General features: G+C 42.0%; 3 protein-coding genes across 6 annotated transcripts in view; 1 reads left to right on the top strand and 2 right to left on the bottom strand.

Moving 5' to 3' along the window:
• prkd3 (protein kinase D3) overlaps positions 1–2,856 on the bottom strand; it is a 37,982-nt gene extending 35,126 nt beyond the window's left edge. For 2 of the 3 annotated variants that reach the window (XM_071497521.1, XM_071497522.1), the window contains exons 1-2: positions 2,450–2,854; positions 904–1,553 (exon numbers count right to left, since the gene is read on the bottom strand). In XM_071497521.1, the coding sequence (XP_071353622.1) occupies positions 904–1,179 (276 nt within the window). In that variant the 5' untranslated portion in view covers positions 1,180–1,553; positions 2,450–2,854. Of the gene's footprint in view, positions 1–903; positions 1,554–2,449 lie in introns of all 3 variants that reach the window. The other variant, XM_071497520.1, reaches the window with a different exon arrangement.
• A 627-nt stretch (positions 2,857–3,483) lies between these two features.
• mocs3 (molybdenum cofactor synthesis 3) lies at positions 3,484–10,200 on the bottom strand. Of its 2 annotated transcripts, none has more exons than XM_071497524.1 (13): positions 9,951–10,200; positions 8,760–8,892; positions 8,556–8,648; positions 7,756–7,876; positions 6,794–6,872; positions 6,486–6,599; positions 6,292–6,400; positions 6,130–6,192; positions 5,444–5,607; positions 5,193–5,240; positions 4,520–4,616; positions 4,327–4,416; positions 3,484–3,687 (listed from the first exon to the last, which is right to left on the bottom strand). In XM_071497524.1, the coding sequence occupies exons 1-13, from the start codon at positions 10,041–10,043 to the stop codon at positions 3,530–3,532; spliced, it is 1,362 nt and encodes a 453-aa protein (XP_071353625.1). In that variant the 5' UTR covers positions 10,044–10,200; the 3' UTR covers positions 3,484–3,529. The 2 variants fall into 2 exon arrangements, with proteins under 2 accessions (XP_071353625.1, XP_071353624.1); XM_071497523.1 differs by having other exon boundaries at positions 4,309–4,416; positions 9,951–10,199.
• Positions 10,201–10,732: 532 nt separating this feature from the next.
• On the top strand, positions 10,733–18,185 carry qpct (glutaminyl-peptide cyclotransferase). Its single transcript, XM_071497525.1, has 7 exons — positions 10,733–10,908; positions 13,137–13,283; positions 13,473–13,754; positions 15,527–15,694; positions 16,311–16,410; positions 16,918–17,034; positions 17,133–18,185. Exons 1-7 carry the CDS (start codon positions 10,786–10,788, stop codon positions 17,339–17,341), a joined length of 1,146 nt encoding a protein of 381 aa, XP_071353626.1. The 5' UTR covers positions 10,733–10,785; the 3' UTR covers positions 17,342–18,185.
• Positions 18,186–18,451: the final 266 nt, after the last annotated feature.

An 18,451-nucleotide genomic window follows, 5' to 3' on the forward strand; every position in this document is an offset into this window, starting at 1 on the left:
GGTCTTATTTGGTATTAGTAGTGGTGCAATGAACATATTTTTCTGTCAAGAGAAAACCACTTCGCATAAAAGGCATTAAATCTGTGGTGTTATTACAGGGGGCTGCTTCAGATTGGAAAACAAAAATTACATGTTTTAGCCTCATTTTCACTTTGCATGTTATAAGAACATACACACTCACAAGCACACTGCCAGACACACACCATGATCAAGAGTTCCCAACCACTCTCAGCACAAATGAAGAAAAAACAGGCAAATTAAAGCTGGCGCCATTGATTTTCACTTAGGATATTTTCACACAACCAAATATGAGATGGCAAATGATGTGGAGTTGTGCGGCCTATGCTTGTGTTTAAAGCCACTTCTTATGCTGAGGCTACACTGCAGTGTCATTACAACACATTACCAATGTCATGGAAAATAAAGAAGTTCCAACATCACATGGGCAGAGCAAAACCACCGAGTAGCTCTGTGTATGCGTGTGTGTATGTGGATGTGAGCTTGTATGCGTGCACTTGCATCTTGTAAGTCCGGCAACATTACACCACAATGTAAATAGCTGGTGCTACTAGACTGTGTCCTGTAACAGGAGGAGCATCAGTGCTGTTGTGTTCATGCCTCTGCGGTGTTTGACTCATTTCGGGGCACGAGGCCCAGATGTCTGCGTTGGAAACAAAACCTAAACAGATGAATATTGCAGAAGATGGCAAAACACACGGGTGCATCACCACGTTAGCCCTCTACTGCCTTCAGCATTATTGCTGAAATTTGAAAACAAGCTAATTGTATTAGGTTTGCATGGATTCAGAGGAAGGTAGAGACAGAAAGCTTGATGAGGGACGTCCTGTGTAACTGAAAACAGTGTGACTCACGACAGGGAGCCTGCATGAGACAAGTCCTTACCTTCTGGTCCACTATGGAGCACACCAGGTCCTTCACAGAAGACAATGACAGGTCACTGGCCTCCAGGTTCACCGTCTCTCTGGTCAGTCCGATCTGCAGCAGGAAGGACACCCCATGGAAAGAGCTGCGGGAGTTGGTGGGGCTTGGGGCGCTATGACTGCCGTTGGACAGCCGCGTGTAGAGCGGTCCAGGCGGGCTCGGTGACGAGGACGGGTGGTGCGGATGGAGAGAGTGGAGGAAGGCTCGAGGTAAGGATGGGGGAGAGGAGGCAGACATTGGGTTTCTTCCAATGGCGACGTGAAATGCTGAATAGTGGAGAACTCAGAGAGGAGTGATACAAAAAAGCCCAGCTGGATCTGTGGGGGTAAACTCTTGGTGGGGGGAACCTTTGGTCCTCATCAGTCGTAGTGACTCAGCACTGTATGTTAATCAAAGCGACATTGTTTTTCAGAAATGGAGAGGGGAATAACCTATCCGCCCACCTGAGCTCACACACCACACACTCATTAATTAAGTGGGCAGGTGACGGAGAAAAAGTCTCTGAACAATCCACAGGCCTCTGCAGTAAATTCACTGCCACAAACTTCATATCCTGGAGTGGTGTTTCTTCTCCTTACTGAAGTCAGTAATCCACTCTGACCACAGGAAACCTGTCACCACAAACATACACAGACACACACACGCACACACACACACAGACACACACACGGCTATTTTATAAGGAAAAACATATTTATCTATCTGAAGACACTTTAGATAGGGCAAATAACTGGTGAACATTGAGCCTCCCATTCTGTTGTCAGCTGTATGAATGAATCAGCTGCTTTTCTTCACATCGTGAACACTTCTTGATTAAAGTGATTTATATAAAACACATTTTTCCCACATGTACCTTCACAATGAAGAACTGATCAAATGGATTTCACCAGCAGTAACATCAGTCAGCAACACTCCCCACCAATATCTGCATTTTCTAGCACTGATTCTGAAAATGTTAAATTTTATTTCTCCTAGTTTCTATGACTACCATTTGTGTTTTGCTGTTGCCTGTTTTGTTTGTGTGCAGGCTACTTCCCAGCGTTAGCTTTAAGCTAACTCACATTGCCTGTCTGTAAATGGGCCGTGCTAAAGCAGCCACAACTCAAACTTTTGTTCATGAGCACTACTTTTTTCACGTTACTATCGACCTTTTTTTGACTTTTGGTAAAAGTAACAACATTATGACTACAACTGTTCATGTGCAAAACAGTCAAATTGAAGCCCGGGGGACGCGTAAAAGTCGATAAAGCGTATCACTTCTGTGTTTACAAGAATTCAAACTCCACAAACATCTGGAACCAAGGCTTCTGAACATCTGCACCCCTCCCACTTTCGATTGGCTCGCTGGCAGAACACAAGCCGAGGCGAGGACGCCAGCAAAACAAGTTATACAAGCCCCCGAAATGTGCACATCCAGAGGACACTTTGTAGCACTGAAACTATCCGTTCACGTAAAGCCCGTCTGAGAGCAAACGTCGAATTAAATCATTGTGAGATGATACTTTACCTTCACAGTCAGCGAAGGGCGCTTTCCTTTCCATTGTGAGTGGACTGAAGAAACTTTTTAACTCCATCAACTGAGGAAAGCGGAGCCTGAAGTTTATTATTCTGCACTTTTGGGAAGTCGCACACAGAAGCGCAGCGTCGCAGCCTACAGAGAATAAATACCAACTTTACTTTTACACACAGGCGCGCTGAGACTGACCGAGCCGTCCATTTATTTTCTCTTATCTTTTATTCCAGATTGTAAATTCATGCGCATCTTATTATCCTTCCAGCTGTGACTACTCCCCCTGCTTGACGAGAAAAAGAGCAGCGACCGTCGCTGGGGCTTGGAGTCTTTTTATTATCTCCGCATAACTGACTTTCCATGTGTGGGGAGGAAAACTCGAACTACAGCCCCTGTGAGGCAATGGCGCCTCCGATGGAGCTCGAACCAATGCGCATGTGCCTTTCTTTTCCGTTATTTCAACTTGGTCATGCCAAAGGGGAAAAAAAAAAAAAACTTTATTCTACACGACCCGGTTCGGTTTGCAACACGCTGGTTTCCATAGTGGAGTCCAGGAGACTGCAGGCGTCCATGGTGGGATTCCTATATGCCCCTATCAAGATGAGGAATGCACTGATTTATTTAATCAAATAAACAACAAAGAAACTTTTCTCATCAGAGCTTTCAGTCTCAACTGTGTCTTATCCTATAACCAGCCTAACTTCTTTCAAACAGAGGTTTAAAGGGAAAATTGGGGTTTATGGACCCTAACATAAAGAAAGCTTATTATATTCAATTAACTGAACTTCTAAGTATTGACAAAAAACAGGAAGAGGGACTTGATTTTGCAAGGATGGTTACGTGTTATCTAACTGCCAGTTCATGTACTTGATGGACTGAGGCACAGCAGGTTACACAACAAATTTTAGGAACTGCTCCACTGTTACACTTGGAATGTGACATTTTGTACGTCAGTCATGACATTTAACACAATCTACATGAAAGGTAAGATGCTCACTGTACACAAATACAGGAAATAAATCAACGCAGAGGACAAACAGAATGCAGCATTTATTAAAAGAAATACATTTTAATAGATTAATACTGTGGAAAAGTGGGGTCTATTCTCTTTGCCCAGGCCATTAGTCCTCCACAGATGTCCTTCACCGTGATACTGTCCACTTCTGATCCGCTCATCTTCTCCAGAACCCGCACCGCCTTCTGAGAGTCGTTACCCAGCTTACAGATCACATACACTGGAGGAAGCCACGAAGAGAAAACACTGACAGATGAGTTTGGTCACAGCAGTGGACTAAATTTTAAACTGAGTTTGCCTTGGATTGACCTCAAACACACTAAACTAAACTAAACTTAAACAATCTTAACTTTAGCTTGTTTTTCATATGTTTGAAATAATACACAGAAACACCACAAGGGACAAAAAGCTGCACACGAGAGTTTCAGTGACACATTTATAAACAGATAAATGTTTAATATATTGAAGACTTGTCTATGCAAGAAGTGAGTATACAATAGGTGGCCAAGACTGTGTGAAGCACTATGAGAAAACTCAACAAACCTAAATTTAGCTCATTGATAAAGAAAGCTCAACACGGTGAATATCCAGAACACCACCAAAATAATGTTTTGAATATTAATTTCTCTGAAGCAGGCCAGCTGCTCAGGTTGACCACACTTGTTTTGGAAAAGGGGTCACCTAGCAACCCCATTACAACCTTTTACTATCCGTCCAAAATAAGCCTCCAGCCCGGCACTATGAGACTACACAGTGGGCCGTGCATATGCACAAGTGGCTGTACGTGCCTGTTCATTTCAAACAACATGTACAGACCCTAAACGGTGTTTTGACATGTTACCTGGAGGCCGGCAGTCACCTGCCATCTGATGTTTCAATTGGCTGATTCTCTCCTGAAATAACTGGATGTGTTCACTCTTTCTCTCCTCTAAACTTGAGAGTGGGATGTCTGACAGAGATATAAGGAGAATAATCACACAGAAACATGAAGTAAAAGTACAGAATTATGACACAGGGAGGCTGATTTTATGTCCTCATCACTGAAAGGATACTGAGAGAGAAGGGTAGGTGGCATATATCCACCTCCACAAGAGGGCGCACATCCAACAAAAGATGGGGCTCTGCGTTGTCCGTTATCGATTGATAATCCTGGAATTATATTAAAACAGCTCTTCATGCACTTACACTATCAAATTTATAATCAGAGAAAGGCGTGGCTTCATTTTTTGGGAAAAGACACTGATTTGTGTCCATTGTTCAACAAGGAGACCAAAACTACTCACAGCAAATGTTGAAATACTGCTTGGATTTGGATTTGTGGAGTAATATGAACATTTTAACTGCTTTTCCTTAAATCACAGGAAACAAAACTGTTTCTAACTGGAGCCCCTTTGCACAATCTCGATTACAGCCCAATCAATCATGATCCCCATCTCTGTGCTTAATGACTCAGCGGGTTTGAAAGCGCCAATTCTGCAGAAATATAAACAGATGCAATCCACTACCACTGCTCTCAGTGCCAAATAGAACATGTTATTCTTTCCCATAGAAAATCTACAGGCCCATATTAAGTCATTTCCCATTTGGGGCTGGGTCAGCACAGAGATGTAATCAGTTTATGAATGCACATGAAAACTGAGAAAATTGTGAGTAATCATACAATAAACAGCGCTAAATACAGGGAGTCACGCAATGGCCGACTGCTGTGGAGAATATATTCCCTACCTGTACTGTGATCCTCTGATCTCTGGAGAGGAGGTTGAGTTTGCGGCACTGAAACACACGGGAAAAAAAAATCGGGCAATAAGAGAATTTTCCTATGATTAGGGGATAATTACATGTACTTTCTACGTGTCATATTAAGCGGCAAAACACAGTTGATGTAAGAAACACTTCTTATTACTCCAAAAACCAACATTCCTGTGAAAATGTGCATGACTCCACAGTACGAGGTATCCGATCAGTTTATGACCAACCTTATCTGTGGCAGCAGACCCACAGAAGCTTTCATAGTCCACCAGCTTGGTTACACTGGGCTTCTCTCCACAGACTGCACAGCCAGCCTGCTTGGGCCGCAACTTAATGGACCTAAATCTGGCATCTTGAGCGTCAAACATCACCAGCTGCTGGCCGCAGGAAGCTGGAGCGACTGGTCAAGGATAAGGCCACTTTGTTAAAGGTATCACCACGCAGCTTGATTCAGAGAGCCAGCAGGCACGTCTGCCTTTTGTGTATGGACACCATAGCAACATTCAGGAGTTTCAGTAGGAAAACAGTACAGCGCTTCCCCGGCTGACGCATCAGAGCCAGGTGTTAGCGTGAGTACCACAGTGCAAGCAGACGGCATGACAGGGCGAGTCTATTCTCTGATGTGAGTCTTGATATTAGCATGAGAGCACTGCAACCACAACAGCTTCATGAGACAATGACAAATGAGTAGTCAGCGCAGTCCAGAGAATGTAGACAAAAATATCTCTGTTTTTACTTTGTTTTATCAGACAGGCACAAAACACCATCCATAATGTTGCTACAAAGAAAATCGCTCTCGGCAGTTGACTTCACTGCAATGACTGTGCAAAAAATTCTGATGAAAAAACGACAAAACGGTCAAAGAAGGTGCTGTATGTAACGTGGGAGTTAAGAATGGAAAAGCAAAGGATACAGCCTTGTCCTGAGGCAATCTTGATGACTTCCAAAGCTTGGAAGCAGCCCATTATCCCTGGAACTTCAAGAAAAGTGGAAAATTACCAGGAGCTATCATTTACACAGACTGTGCTCTGTACAAAGTTAATGGCTTCTGGGCAAGTAAGGGGACAAAACTCACCCACTCCCAACACCCCTCCGTCTGAACAGTTGGTCACTGTCTCTGGGGGTGGGGGCACTGGGTACAGACATCTGTAGCAGGGGCCTCCACGGTAGTTATACACTGTCAACTACAAACACACACACACACACATACAAATAAATGATTTTATAACTCCTGAGGAGGATGGCATGAAAGAGGGCTTTCTATCTTACCTGTCCCTCCATTCTCAGGGCACTTGCTGACACCAGAGGCTTGCCACTGAGGACACAGGCGTCATTCACCAGATAACGTGTGGGAACATTATCTGAACAATCAGCCACAATGTCATACATGAGGTGAGAAAAGTCAAGGTGTCGTCATAAGAGTTTATCAATATAGAGAACTTGTTTGGTTTCTACTGATAAGAAACCATAAGCTTGAACAGGATTTGGTAGATGGCAGCTGTAAGAAATACTCATGACAAAGAATTAGCCAGCGGCAGGTCTGCGGAACAGATGTAGGTTGAGGACTTTGCAGCAGGATACTGTTGAATGAGTCGCAGGGCATTCTCTGACGATAGCTGCAGGTTGTAGGGGATACACTCCACAGTGGAGTTCAACCTGCAGACAATAAGTCAAAAATAACAGTTAATTTCCTAAGAGGTTGAGCCTGGGCCTCCATAATTAGCTGAATTAATACTATAATACAAATAATGACTTTAAAATAAGCCCATATCAGGGCCATTACCAGTGATACCCAGTTAAACCAAGAACAAATCTCAAAACAACATGTGAGCTTTGAATCTGACATGGGATCTGAGTCACATGTCAGCCCCCCCACCCCCTTAATCCTCACTGTCTGTCTCTCAATTTTCAAACAGGTGACAAAACAAATAAATAATCCTTTAGTATGCATACAGCAAAACTCATTAATGAACAATGAACACTAAGAGCAGGACGAGGATGGTTTTGAATATGACACAGCATCAAAACACTGAACACTTTTTTTTTTTTTTTGGCCAAGTCAGTGAAATGATGCCCTCAAGTGGCCATGGCTGTACAGTGAGTGTGCTAACCACAGTAGGCCCACTGTGAGGGAGAAAAGCACCAGAAACAGCTGTCTCTAAAATAGCATGTTTACACAATATTTGCAGACTGAGGAGAAATACACAACCAAATATAACCTGCGGTGAGACAGGAGCGCGCCAGCATACATTACACAGCAACCAAAGGGTCGCAAAAGGCATATAAATACACCAATTATCATACTTACAGAACGTCAACTAATATTATCTAATTTACTAATAATCTATAATGATTGTGTTTCAGGTCCATTTCAGCTGTTTTGGCACAAGTGAGCAGGAATACATTTCTCAAATGTTCTCCAACACTTTTGTTCTACTAGAGGATATTGGTATAAAGCTGCTTTTGACCTCTATGTATTGTATATTGTCGCACACAAAGTGTGTTTATTCAAGAAATGTGTACAGGTACCAGTCAGTACCTTCTAACTGCATTGGCAGCAGACAGAGCCTTGGCCTGGCCCTGGTTCTCCTCCCCATGTAGCACCTGTCTGTGCAGGTTACTGAGCTCCACCTCGTCATAGTCCAGCAGGCCCAGGCGCCCTGGAGAGACACAGAAAGGCTTTAGAATAAATAACAAACACTGATAACACTGGCGAACCATAAGCACTTAACTCAAATTTAACAAAGTGTGCGTTCAGCGAACCTCACCAGCACTTTTTATCTATAGCGCTCAGTCATTGATTTTTCCCAGATTTCTTTTATGTGCTTGCCTCTGAACACATTCAGTGAAGCTGCCCCTAAACAGCATGGTAAAATTATCACAAACTCCTACGCCCTTTTCCTTCACTTATTCCAGTTATCCCCGGTTAGTTATACAGCCAAAGTGTAGCTGAAATTTCACCTGAGGCAACAGGTAATAGAAGTCTGACCACATAAGAAAAACATATGCAAAACAAATAAATAAGTCTTGCATAATGGCTCTAAATACACTCTTGTCTCTGCAGTAAGTACACCTGATTTCATTCATTAGACAGTGCTAAAATGGGTAGTGGGATGTATTTCTTTGAGAAATGTGGATGAATAGTTACGGTTGCATACCTCTCCCCTGAAGGTACATTTATTTACTGAGCCTGACTGCCAATTTTAGATTCTGCCTAACAGTTGGAAAGTCAACAATTACTTACACTTATATCTATTTCAAGAACAATTCTAGAAGGGTTAACGATTTGACGAATTTGTCAAAAGTTCATGCTGTACATTAATCAACCAGATTACCTACCGATGCCTGCTGCTGCAAGGTACTGCGCCAGGGGGCAGCCTAGTCCTCCACAGCCAACAACCAGCACTGAGGTCTTGGATAAGCTTAGCTGACCTGTGGACAATCAAGATGTACTCTGTTGTATTCAGTCTTGCCATAAATCTCACTTAACAGAATGCTGTATGTACTGTGCTGTACGTCAGAATAACCCGTAGCCACCCATACCTTGTACACCCAGCTCAGGCAGAAGGAGCTGTCTGCTGTACCGCATGATGTCCTCTTTGCTGAGGGCCGGTTTAGCTTTCAGTGGGGTTAGGGGTGTCACTTCGTCATGCAGCTCCAGTGCTGAGTTATGGCTCTGATATCACATCACGGGACAGTTATTATTACACAAAATAAAAGGAAACAAGTTCGTACAAGAGCTTTGAGCCAGGCGGCATCACTGCCCTCAACAATCTGTCTCTATAATATAATGAGCTTTGTTTATTTCTCTCTTTAGCTATGTCTCCAGCCAATAAGTCTGGCATGAGGGGCTGATTAGCAATAGTTCTACATAAGAAGAGATTTGGGCACGTCTGAGTGGCTAGTAAGTTTAGCTGTATGTTTACCTAGGACTCATTAAATGCCTGTTTTTTGTATAACTATTCTTCTCTGTTTTGTGATAGGAAATTATCTGGTTTTTCTCAAAATCATTATGAATATAATCCAGGATTGCAAGATTACATTCATATTTTTGCTTTGAGGCAGTGTGTTTGCTTTAAATACTGTATTTTTAAAATAATACTGACGTGACATTAACATGGGTATTGGTTATTTTTATTGTTCTTGGGCAGTTGGGCATATTGTCCTCAGATATAATTTATCAATTACCCAATTCCCAGATGATGAGTGATGTCTCATAGCATGTCGAATAAAATAACTGTTAATAAGATCCTTGGAGCTACAGTAATGTGTCCATACAGGGCCACTTCATTAGGTGCACCTATATAATTAATTCAAGCAGCTATGCCATAAATTGACGTTTAGTTGGAAATGTGTAAATTCAACTATATTTTTTTATTACTGAGGTCACTGTTAAAGATGGTGTTGTACTGGAGTACATTATAGTCAGTGAAGTTCCTCATGTTTTGTCTTCCCCAACCACATACATAAGGAGAAGGCGGCAGAATATTAGAAACACCTCTCAGTCTAAAGCAGTCAGGTACAAAACCATCACTAACCACGTCCTCAGTGTTAGACTGTGACTGAATGAACACCTTTATGAGACCGCCAATAAAACTCAATATGATAACTAGCTAGCATGCTAGTTAGCTCTCTATCAAATGTCCACGTTTAAAGATGGAGGTACCAGGCTGTAAATATAGATAACGACGTCTAAACAGACGTGAGCTTAACATTTAGCAAAAACCTTGATACCTTTTCCAGCTGAGCCAGTTTATTCTTCAGGGCAGAAATCTCTTCCTCTCGCTCCCTGAGCTGTGCTTTCAGACAGCTCACCTCCTGGGACATCGCTGCTGGCGAGCCCAAAGAGAGCGGCCGCAGTCACGACAGAAAGAGAGGCGAAGTACCACAAAACGCGACTCTCTGAGTCCGCTTCAGCTGCAGCGTTTGGCTTGTCAACAAGGATGTTGACATGTGAAGCAGACGAGGACTTCCGGGTTGACCACGTGAAACGAGCCCACGTGGTAGATGACGTAGCGGCGCTGATTGCACTTTTAAGAAAGAATGATTTAGTAAATAAATACATGAATATTTAACCGTATACCCTTCCAGACTACAAAAGCAAAGCACTTCTTGGAAGAATCATATATTGATAGTTATCACTTCGTTTTTTTAGTTTAGTTTTGTTTTTTGGTTGTTTTTTTTGTTTGTTTCGTTTTGTTTATTTATTTTCAGTTTTTTTATTTGTTTGTATGTTGTAAATTTATGAAGCTCCAGTTGAAAAATGCCCACCAGTGAAAAGACATGGTGTGTGTAGTTAACAGTACGCCCTGTGGCCTTCAGGTGTGCTGTAAAATTGCTGGTTTGTTGGTGAAAAAGAGCAATTATCAAAGGACTACATGGGGTCACTATGTCATTACTGTTCACAGGCACCCAAGTGTTTCCACGAATTACACACTCACACACACACACACACACACACACTCACACACACAGCAGCAGCACAATGACGCGCTGTGGTTTAGAGAGCCTCGGGTCCTCCCTCCTGCTTTTCACATGATCTGTAAGCTTTCACAGAGGAGAGCCAGGAATGTGGAGAGGAGCGGCAACAGCGATGGCTGAGCGACGGCACATAATGCGTTTATTTTACGCTGTGGCCATTTGGATGACATTCATCCATTGCTCCAACGGAATCCCCTGGACACAAGAAAAGGTAAATCAATTAAGAGAGTCTGTTAACATTTTGTTGCCTTAACACTTCGCCAGGTAGTCAGAACTGTACATTCAGACATTCAGAAAACCATGTCCAGAAGTGCAACCATTTTTTTTTTCTTTAAGGCTCAATTGATTGCTTGCAGTTACTGACTGACTCCCAACAACCTGTTTCATCATTATAAACGCACCTGTAACTAATCTCTTGAATTATTTTCTTGGAGAAATATTTGAATTGCATGAAAAATTGCTTTAACTATTAACTACTGTTATTCATTGTGAGAGAGGTAAAAACTACAAGTTTTTACATTCAGCTTTTACATTAATGACATATCTATAATAGTTATTCATGATATTCCAGCAATCCTCTGCACAGTTTCTTAGCACTTGTTGTGTAATTCTCCTGGGATGCACCTGGGTATGCCTGGCCACTCATCTTCCTCATCTATGATCTTCTTCTCCTCTTCTCTTTGCCTGGTTGCTATGGCAGCACGGTCATCATCATTGATCCTCCAATTGCAGGTCTTGGTATTTATAGATCTTAAGTGGACCCCCTTTTAACCCTCTCTGAGCTCAGTGAGCCCCATCTCTTTGGAGGACTATATTCAGTCTGTGTGACCACATAATTGTACCTTTTGCACCCTATCCGAGCCACTCTGTAATTACAGGACTGATGCATGAGTCAGCCAGTGTGTGTCCAATGCATACTGTGAACAGGGTTTGTCAGTGAATGTTTATGCTTCAGTTGTAATGAACAGACTTAAGGAATGTGCTTTGTCCTGTTGTCCAAGATAGTAAAGTGAAACTAACTTAGGGACAAGGAACAAATGTACAACTGTGATTTCCCTTAAAAAATGTGAGCTTCAAATGCTAAAATGAGTAGTCAGTTAATAAATCACTCAATCAGTTGATCGTTTTAGTCATTTATTAAACCAAAATGCTGAACATTTGCTGCTTCAGTCTTCTCAGGGCTGGTTTTTTCGCTGCTTTCTCTGATTTATGTCACTGTAAGTTGGCATTTTGAAGACATCCCTGCACAGCCTGGGAAAATATGTGGGGTATTTTTTTTTTTTTTTACTATTTTCTGAAAATTGATGGGCTAAACATTCAGTCATTTATTCATCTGCCATACTGTTCATCCTTAGACTTAGTAATCATAAGAGACCAGACCATTCAGTGTGCCTATTACTGGAGAGGCTGGGGCAGTGCGAAACAGATACAACAGAGACATTGACTCTGCTCTGATAGTCACCATCAGCTCTTTCCCTCCTGCTCCTGCTCTCCATCCTCCCTGTCAGCTCAGTTTGTTACCAGGACAACCGTGGTTCTCAGCAGTTGAACTTTGAGACCAAATGAAAAAAGAGCCATGGGATCAGAGGATCAATATGTTTTTTTTTAACACACTGAATTGACACACAGTTTGAAACGTGAAATCTAAATCCATATTGTGCTGCTTAAATTGCACAAACAGGCTGATTTGCTTTTCTACAATCATGTTTGTGGGAGTCTATTTTCCAGAGCAAAGGGGAAGTGATAGCATTTTAACAACAGCCCCTCACTTTTCTGCCTCTCCATTCAGTAGATCCCTGATTTACCAAAGTAGCCCTTGTGTGTATTTGAAGCCATTCAATCAATGTCTATTCACACAACTCTAAGTGGCTCTTGTGTCTCACGCTGAGGAGATGTGAGAGTGAGCTTCACAGCGAACTCGAAAACACAGTGTTTGATACACCTGCACCACAAGATCGATTTCTGCTTTTTTACATGAGCATTCTGAATGGCCTTTCTAGACATTGTCATGTAGGTGATATTATAGCAATTGATTGTGAATAATCTTGCTTAAGATGGATTTTCTCCTCAGATATCTCTTGCATATTTTAAATATTGTATTGTTTCTGGTTTTCAGACCGACTGTTGTGACGCACTAACATTACTGGTTGTATGCTGTGTGTCATCTGCATTGTTGCTCAATTTTAATGCATCAGGAAGACTCCTACTGCTCTTACTAAGAAATTGTTGAAACTGTGCCAATGCAAACACTGACTAAAAGTAGGTGTAAACATTATGCTGCAGTGATTTAGTGATCTGATCACAGTACTGCCGTTTTATCCATATGCATTACAATAGTCACTCTGTGTACTTTTTTTTCTTCCCTAAATATACGTTGAACCCAATGCCATCTTTCATCCATTTTGTTGTATCTTGTTTGTCTCCTCTTGTCCTGTTCAGCTCCGGCACCGAGCCGTCACACTAACACAGGATGAGATCCACACTGCCCTGTCTCACACTGACCTAGCGCAGATGTGGCAGAGGGATCTGAGGCCACTGCTGGTTACCAGGTACCCGGGCTCTGCAGGCAGCCAAGCAGTGCAAGAGGTGAGTTTATCATTTGTCGGATAATGTATCATGGCCTATCCAGTGTGTCATGAAACGCAACATGTTGTTTCTTCTCTTTTTTACAAGTTAAATTGCCACAGACTTAAGTCAGCTAATTACTAAGGAGGTGATGGACTCAGTACTCTTTACTAACCGGTATGTGTTTGTGTGTGTTCATCTTACTCTCAGCATATCAAAACAACTCTTGGCTCCCTCGGAGCAGGCTGGGAAGTGACAGAAGATAGGTTTATGTCACAAACACCCTACGGCTCCCTGCCCTTCACCAACCTGATTGCCACCCTCAACCCATCCGCCAAGCGCCGCCTGGTTCTGGCCTGTCACTACGACTCCAAGTACTACCCACCACAGTGGCATGGGAGGGAGTTCCAGGGCGCCACCGACTCTGCTGTCCCCTGTGCCATGATGCTGGAGATAGCACGAGCCCTGGATGAAGAACTGAAAGCTCAGAAGGTAGTGGGCGTACAAGTGTCTTAAATCTACAATATACTATAGTAAATGAAACATGGTTTCTCTGTTTGTCTGTGACCCCATGTGCACTATCTACGCTTAAATCTCTCCAGTCTGTAAACGTGGTGTGTAATAGTTTCTGTGGCTGTGGTTAGCACTAACTTGATTTCTGGCCATGAGTCATAGTGAAGTCTTACAGCAACACCAACAGCAGTAAGCTCTAAAACAACAGGGCCAAACATGTGGCAGACAGGACCAGAAAAAGAAAAATATAGAATAACACCTTGTAGTGCTAATAAAAATGTGTTGTAACTACTACCTCTTTCCTCTTACCACCTACAACAATTATAATTTCAAGTGTTGTAAGTGGTAAGAGGAAAGATGGTAGTAGTTACAACACATTTTTATTAGCACTACAAGGTGTTATTCTATATTTTTCTTTTGTCAATATTGCTCCTGAAAAAGACCAGAACCAGTTATGCGTTAGTCCAATGGCAGTCCTTTTCAACTTGATGTAAGCCTTTAAAAATGGATCACAAATCACAAATATGTTGTTTTTTTTGTTTTTTTTTTAAAAAGCTGAGTAATTTTCTTTTAAAAAACTGGGTATTGTAGTTTGTAGTTAAAAAGTACTCAAACAGGAGTAAATTGCATGTTCATTGGGGACTATTTTCAGCTGTGGATTAATAGATATTTGGTACATTAGTGGCTATTTGTATCAGCAGATCACTGCATGTGTAACTGATTTAAAACAAACTACAATCACCATGTTCTTGGTAATGATGCAACATGTCACCCAGTGCAAAGTTTGGTCCACTGATGTGTTCTTAATAGTTTTGCAACCACAAGGGAGCACAGAGATAAAAAGCTGCTATTTATCAGGCTTTGGCTACAATGACAATACTTATTAATACAATCTTTCAATGTTAGTTTTGGTCTTTTCATGAGATTTTTGACAAATATTATCAAAAGACTAGTATTGAACAGGTAGATGTATAGATCATTACATATTCATGCCATTAGAATAGTCCAAAATAGTCAAATGTAGACATCTGTGGGGAAATGGTGACTTCATCATCATCATCAGTGGGTTATTCAATTAGAGGTTAATGGTTTTGCTGAACAAACTTAAACTATAAGGCATTTATAAATTATACATCAATTAACAAACCTCTGCAAATGTCTATGCTCAAACTCAGTTTCAATGGCAACAACATTTTAAAGACAGAACTTATAATTATTGGTTCTGCCTTAAAGTCACTGACATAAATTTACCTTCAACAGTCTTTAATAGTTGCATGCACAAATGATGCAAAAGCTATAAGCGATACACTTAGTATTCATGTAGCTTGCTACTCTGTACTTTCCTGTTTCACGGTTGAGTGCCACGTCTATTGGGTGGACAGTGACAGGGTCTGTGACAGGGAGATCAGCCAGGGGACATGTTTATCAGACTCAGCTGTCTGTCACAAAGGTCACTGTGGGAATAGGAATCACCCTGAATACAAACACATTAGCTGCCACAGAGGAGGACACATAATCAATATCACGGCTGATAAATCACATAGAAGATATTGTAAACTTTGCATTACAGGATCATGTTTTTGGGAAACAAAACTAAAGAATGAAATTGTTAATTAATTGAAAAACTACTTTTGAAACCCCCAGACTGTTTTCCTGTCACTGTCATCTTAAAACCAATAGAGGGCAGCAAAGCTCTTGGAATGGAAACTTCAGTTGTATATGACTGTATTTTCTTTCTACCTCCCATGCAGGGCTCCAGCCCCAACCTGACCCTGCAGTTGATCTTCTTTGACGGGGAGGAGGCTCTTTTCCAATGGACCCCCACAGACTCCCTGTACGGCTCTCGCCACCTGGCCCAAAAGATGGAGAGCACCCCGCACCCTGCCGGAGCCACAGGCACCAACCAACTGCACGGCATAGTATGAACCGGCTCTGCTCATCCTTTTCTGTCTAAACCACCTGAGATTAACATAATCACTTAATCACACTCACAAAAGATCATCCCTTTGTTAGCCCACATCAATTTCAGTACAATCTGCTTAGCCCTGATCTCCTGTCACACACACACACACACACACAGCCCACACAGACACACAACACAGACTCCTGAACAAGGGAGGCACATGTCTTAAATAGTTCTGCATTTTGAGGAGATTTTAAAATCTCAAAACCCCCCATCTCTGGGGGGATTGAGTGTCATGATATCAAACATCATCTATTATATAGTCTATAATAACAAGACGTCACTTTAATTGGTCTATATTTCTTTATCGTAGCAACACTGAGATAGTGCAAGTGTTCATCAACAAATGGAGACATTCCTTTGTGGACAGGCAGAGATAAACCAGACAGTACCTAGTCTGAGCATGTGTGTGTGTGAGCAGACTGTGGCTTGCAGAGACGGTGGGATGTGAGTGTGTTGCACCGTGATGCCAACTCAAAGCAGGGTCTCTGAGGTGTGATTAGTATGGGAACAGGCTTGTGGTCAGGGACTTATACTTATACACCCCCCCCCCCCGGTCTCTTTTTCTCCAGGATCTGTTTGTGTTGTTGGACCTGATCGGAGCTCCTAGCCCTCACTTTGGCAACCAGTTCCCCAGCACAACACCCTGGCTCTCTAGACTGCAGAACATTGGTAAAGCATCCGGTATTTTCCATTACTGGTGTTATGTGAGGCTTTTTACTTTGCTGAAGGTGTGCCACAAACATCCATAAATTTGCTATCAGTTGCTGTAATTACAAGTCATTAGTAGAGTAGTCATCACTGTGTGGAGGCCAGTCTGCCAACTGAGCGGACAAATGATCGCAATAAGACTGTATCTTTTGCACTGTAGAGATTTTATGTTTTTAGTTAAGATCACTACGAAACTTTAAAAGCTCTGGAAGCCTGTTTTCTCGATCTGCTTCTCTCTGTGTGGAAATGGATGCTTCATTAATACACTATTCTCTACTAAAGTGAAAAGACTCTGGGTTTTTTAACATGTCAGATTGCTTCATTTACGTTTTTGTCATAGCTTTTCACACTGGTTGAAAGTCACATAATCCATTCATCAGTCAGAATTCAGCAACATTTGAGTCAGAATGTGACGACAGTTGTTGGGTTGTTTTCTTATGTTGCTCTTTTCGTCTTGGATATCCTCAGAAAAGCGTCTCCACTCCATGAACCAGCTGGCGGATCATCCTAACAGCGTGCAGTATTTCTGGCCCGATCGACCTGTTGGCCACATACAAGACGATCATATACCATTCCTAAACCGAGGTATACACACCACCTAACAAAACTAACACAGAAATGATTACATACAGTATATTGTGTTAAATCTGTTGGCTGATCCCCAACCTGTGCTTCTCTGTCAGGTGTACGTATCCTCCACCTCATCCCCTCCCCCTTCCCATCGGTGTGGCACACGTTTGATGACAATGAACAGAACCTGGATCACTCTACCATCCAGAACCTCAACAAGATCTTGCAGGTCTTTGTTCTGGAGTACCTCAACGCCAGACCAGCCGTCCCTTCAGTCCCTTCAAACCCTTCAAGCCCTTCAAACCCACAGAATGCACCATAAAACTCCCAGCATACTCTTCAGCAACTCTGTCTTTTGTTTCGCTGTAGTAGTGGCCTTCAGCTCTTGTTGTACAGACTGGCATTTACTGCTAGATAAATACCAACACATCTGTTACAGTCACGACACGGGTGTCAACTGCAGAGAATATTTAACACTGAGAATATGTTCATATCTTATTTTGAAATCTAAGTATTTTCTTGTTGATGTTTTCATAAGAAACTTTAAGACTCATGGCTTTATTTTCCCTTCTAGCCCTCAGTCCCCAGCAGTGAGATGAGCACACAGGATCTTCTGTGTTTACTACACTGCTCTCTTTATTTCAGCCTAAACTCCTCATCTACCCTGTGAAGAGGCATCGTAGTGTCAGTGTTAATGTCTAAGATCTGCTCCACTTGTATTAGAGATGAGGAAGAAGAGTATATATATATATATGTATGTATGTATATATATATAGTTATATATTCACATGAACTGTAGAAAACATATGAGGAAGAGTATATAGCAACAGATGAGACACGAGACAGTCTCACAAAGTGGTTTTAGCTACCGGGTATATGACATTTCCTCTCCTAAACTAAATCTGTTCAGTGTTTAGAGAGCAAACCTGTCAGTGGCAGGAAGTGGGTTTCTTTGTATAATCATAATATCTTCAGCCCTTCATATCCTGTCATCTCAGATAGTGAAGTGGATAACTTCCTGTGCTGATGTTTCACATGCCTGCCTTTGTTTATATGACATTATTAGCCCGACCTTAATGTAGATCCCAGAAATGATATACAGTGCCAAATCTGGACTTCCTGTATTTTGAGGCCGAAATAAATGTTGATTCAGAATACAAAGCAGATCCTGCAGAGTTTGCTTATCTTTACAAGTCTTTGTTTTAATGTTATTATTTTGGAGCCATGGGTAAAGACGTTGATCCTGCTCTGATGCTTGGTCATTATGATAAAGAAAAGTGACCTTTTCCAAGAGGAAGTGTGAACTTTTTTCTGTAATTCTAATTTACCAGCCAAGCAAGAATAGCCACAACTATTCTTACGGTTTTGCATCAACTCCTCAGTTCTCACCCCCACCACTCTCTCAGCCTTAAAGCTTGGGCCCTCTCTTCCT

Source organism: Trachinotus anak, unplaced genomic scaffold (assembly GCF_046630095.1).
Source record: "Trachinotus anak isolate AG129_WGS33_773 ecotype Australia unplaced genomic scaffold, CSIRO_AGI_Tana_v1 ptg000015l, whole genome shotgun sequence".
In the NCBI taxonomy this organism is placed as follows: Eukaryota; Metazoa; Chordata; class Actinopteri; order Carangiformes; family Carangidae; genus Trachinotus; species Trachinotus anak.

Coding starts and splice junctions, on each gene's coding strand:
- mocs3 (XM_071497523.1), bottom strand. CDS start 10,043: ATGTCCCAGGAGGTGAGCTGTCTGAAAGCACAGCTCAGGGAGCGAGAG. Junction 8,893..9,950: donor AACTGGCTCAGCTGGAAAAG/GTATCAAGGTTT, acceptor ATGTGATATCAG/AGCCATAACTCAGCACTGGA. Junction 4,417..4,519: donor CCACCTACCCTTCTCTCTCA/GTATCCTTTCAG, acceptor TATCTCTGTCAG/ACATCCCACTCTCAAGTTTA.
- qpct (XM_071497525.1), top strand. CDS start 10,786: ATGTGGAGAGGAGCGGCAACAGCGATGGCTGAGCGACGGCACATAATG. Junction 13,284..13,472: donor GCAGCCAAGCAGTGCAAGAG/GTGAGTTTATCA, acceptor TCTTACTCTCAG/CATATCAAAACAACTCTTGG. Junction 15,695..16,310: donor CCAACCAACTGCACGGCATA/GTATGAACCGGC, acceptor CTTTTTCTCCAG/GATCTGTTTGTGTTGTTGGA.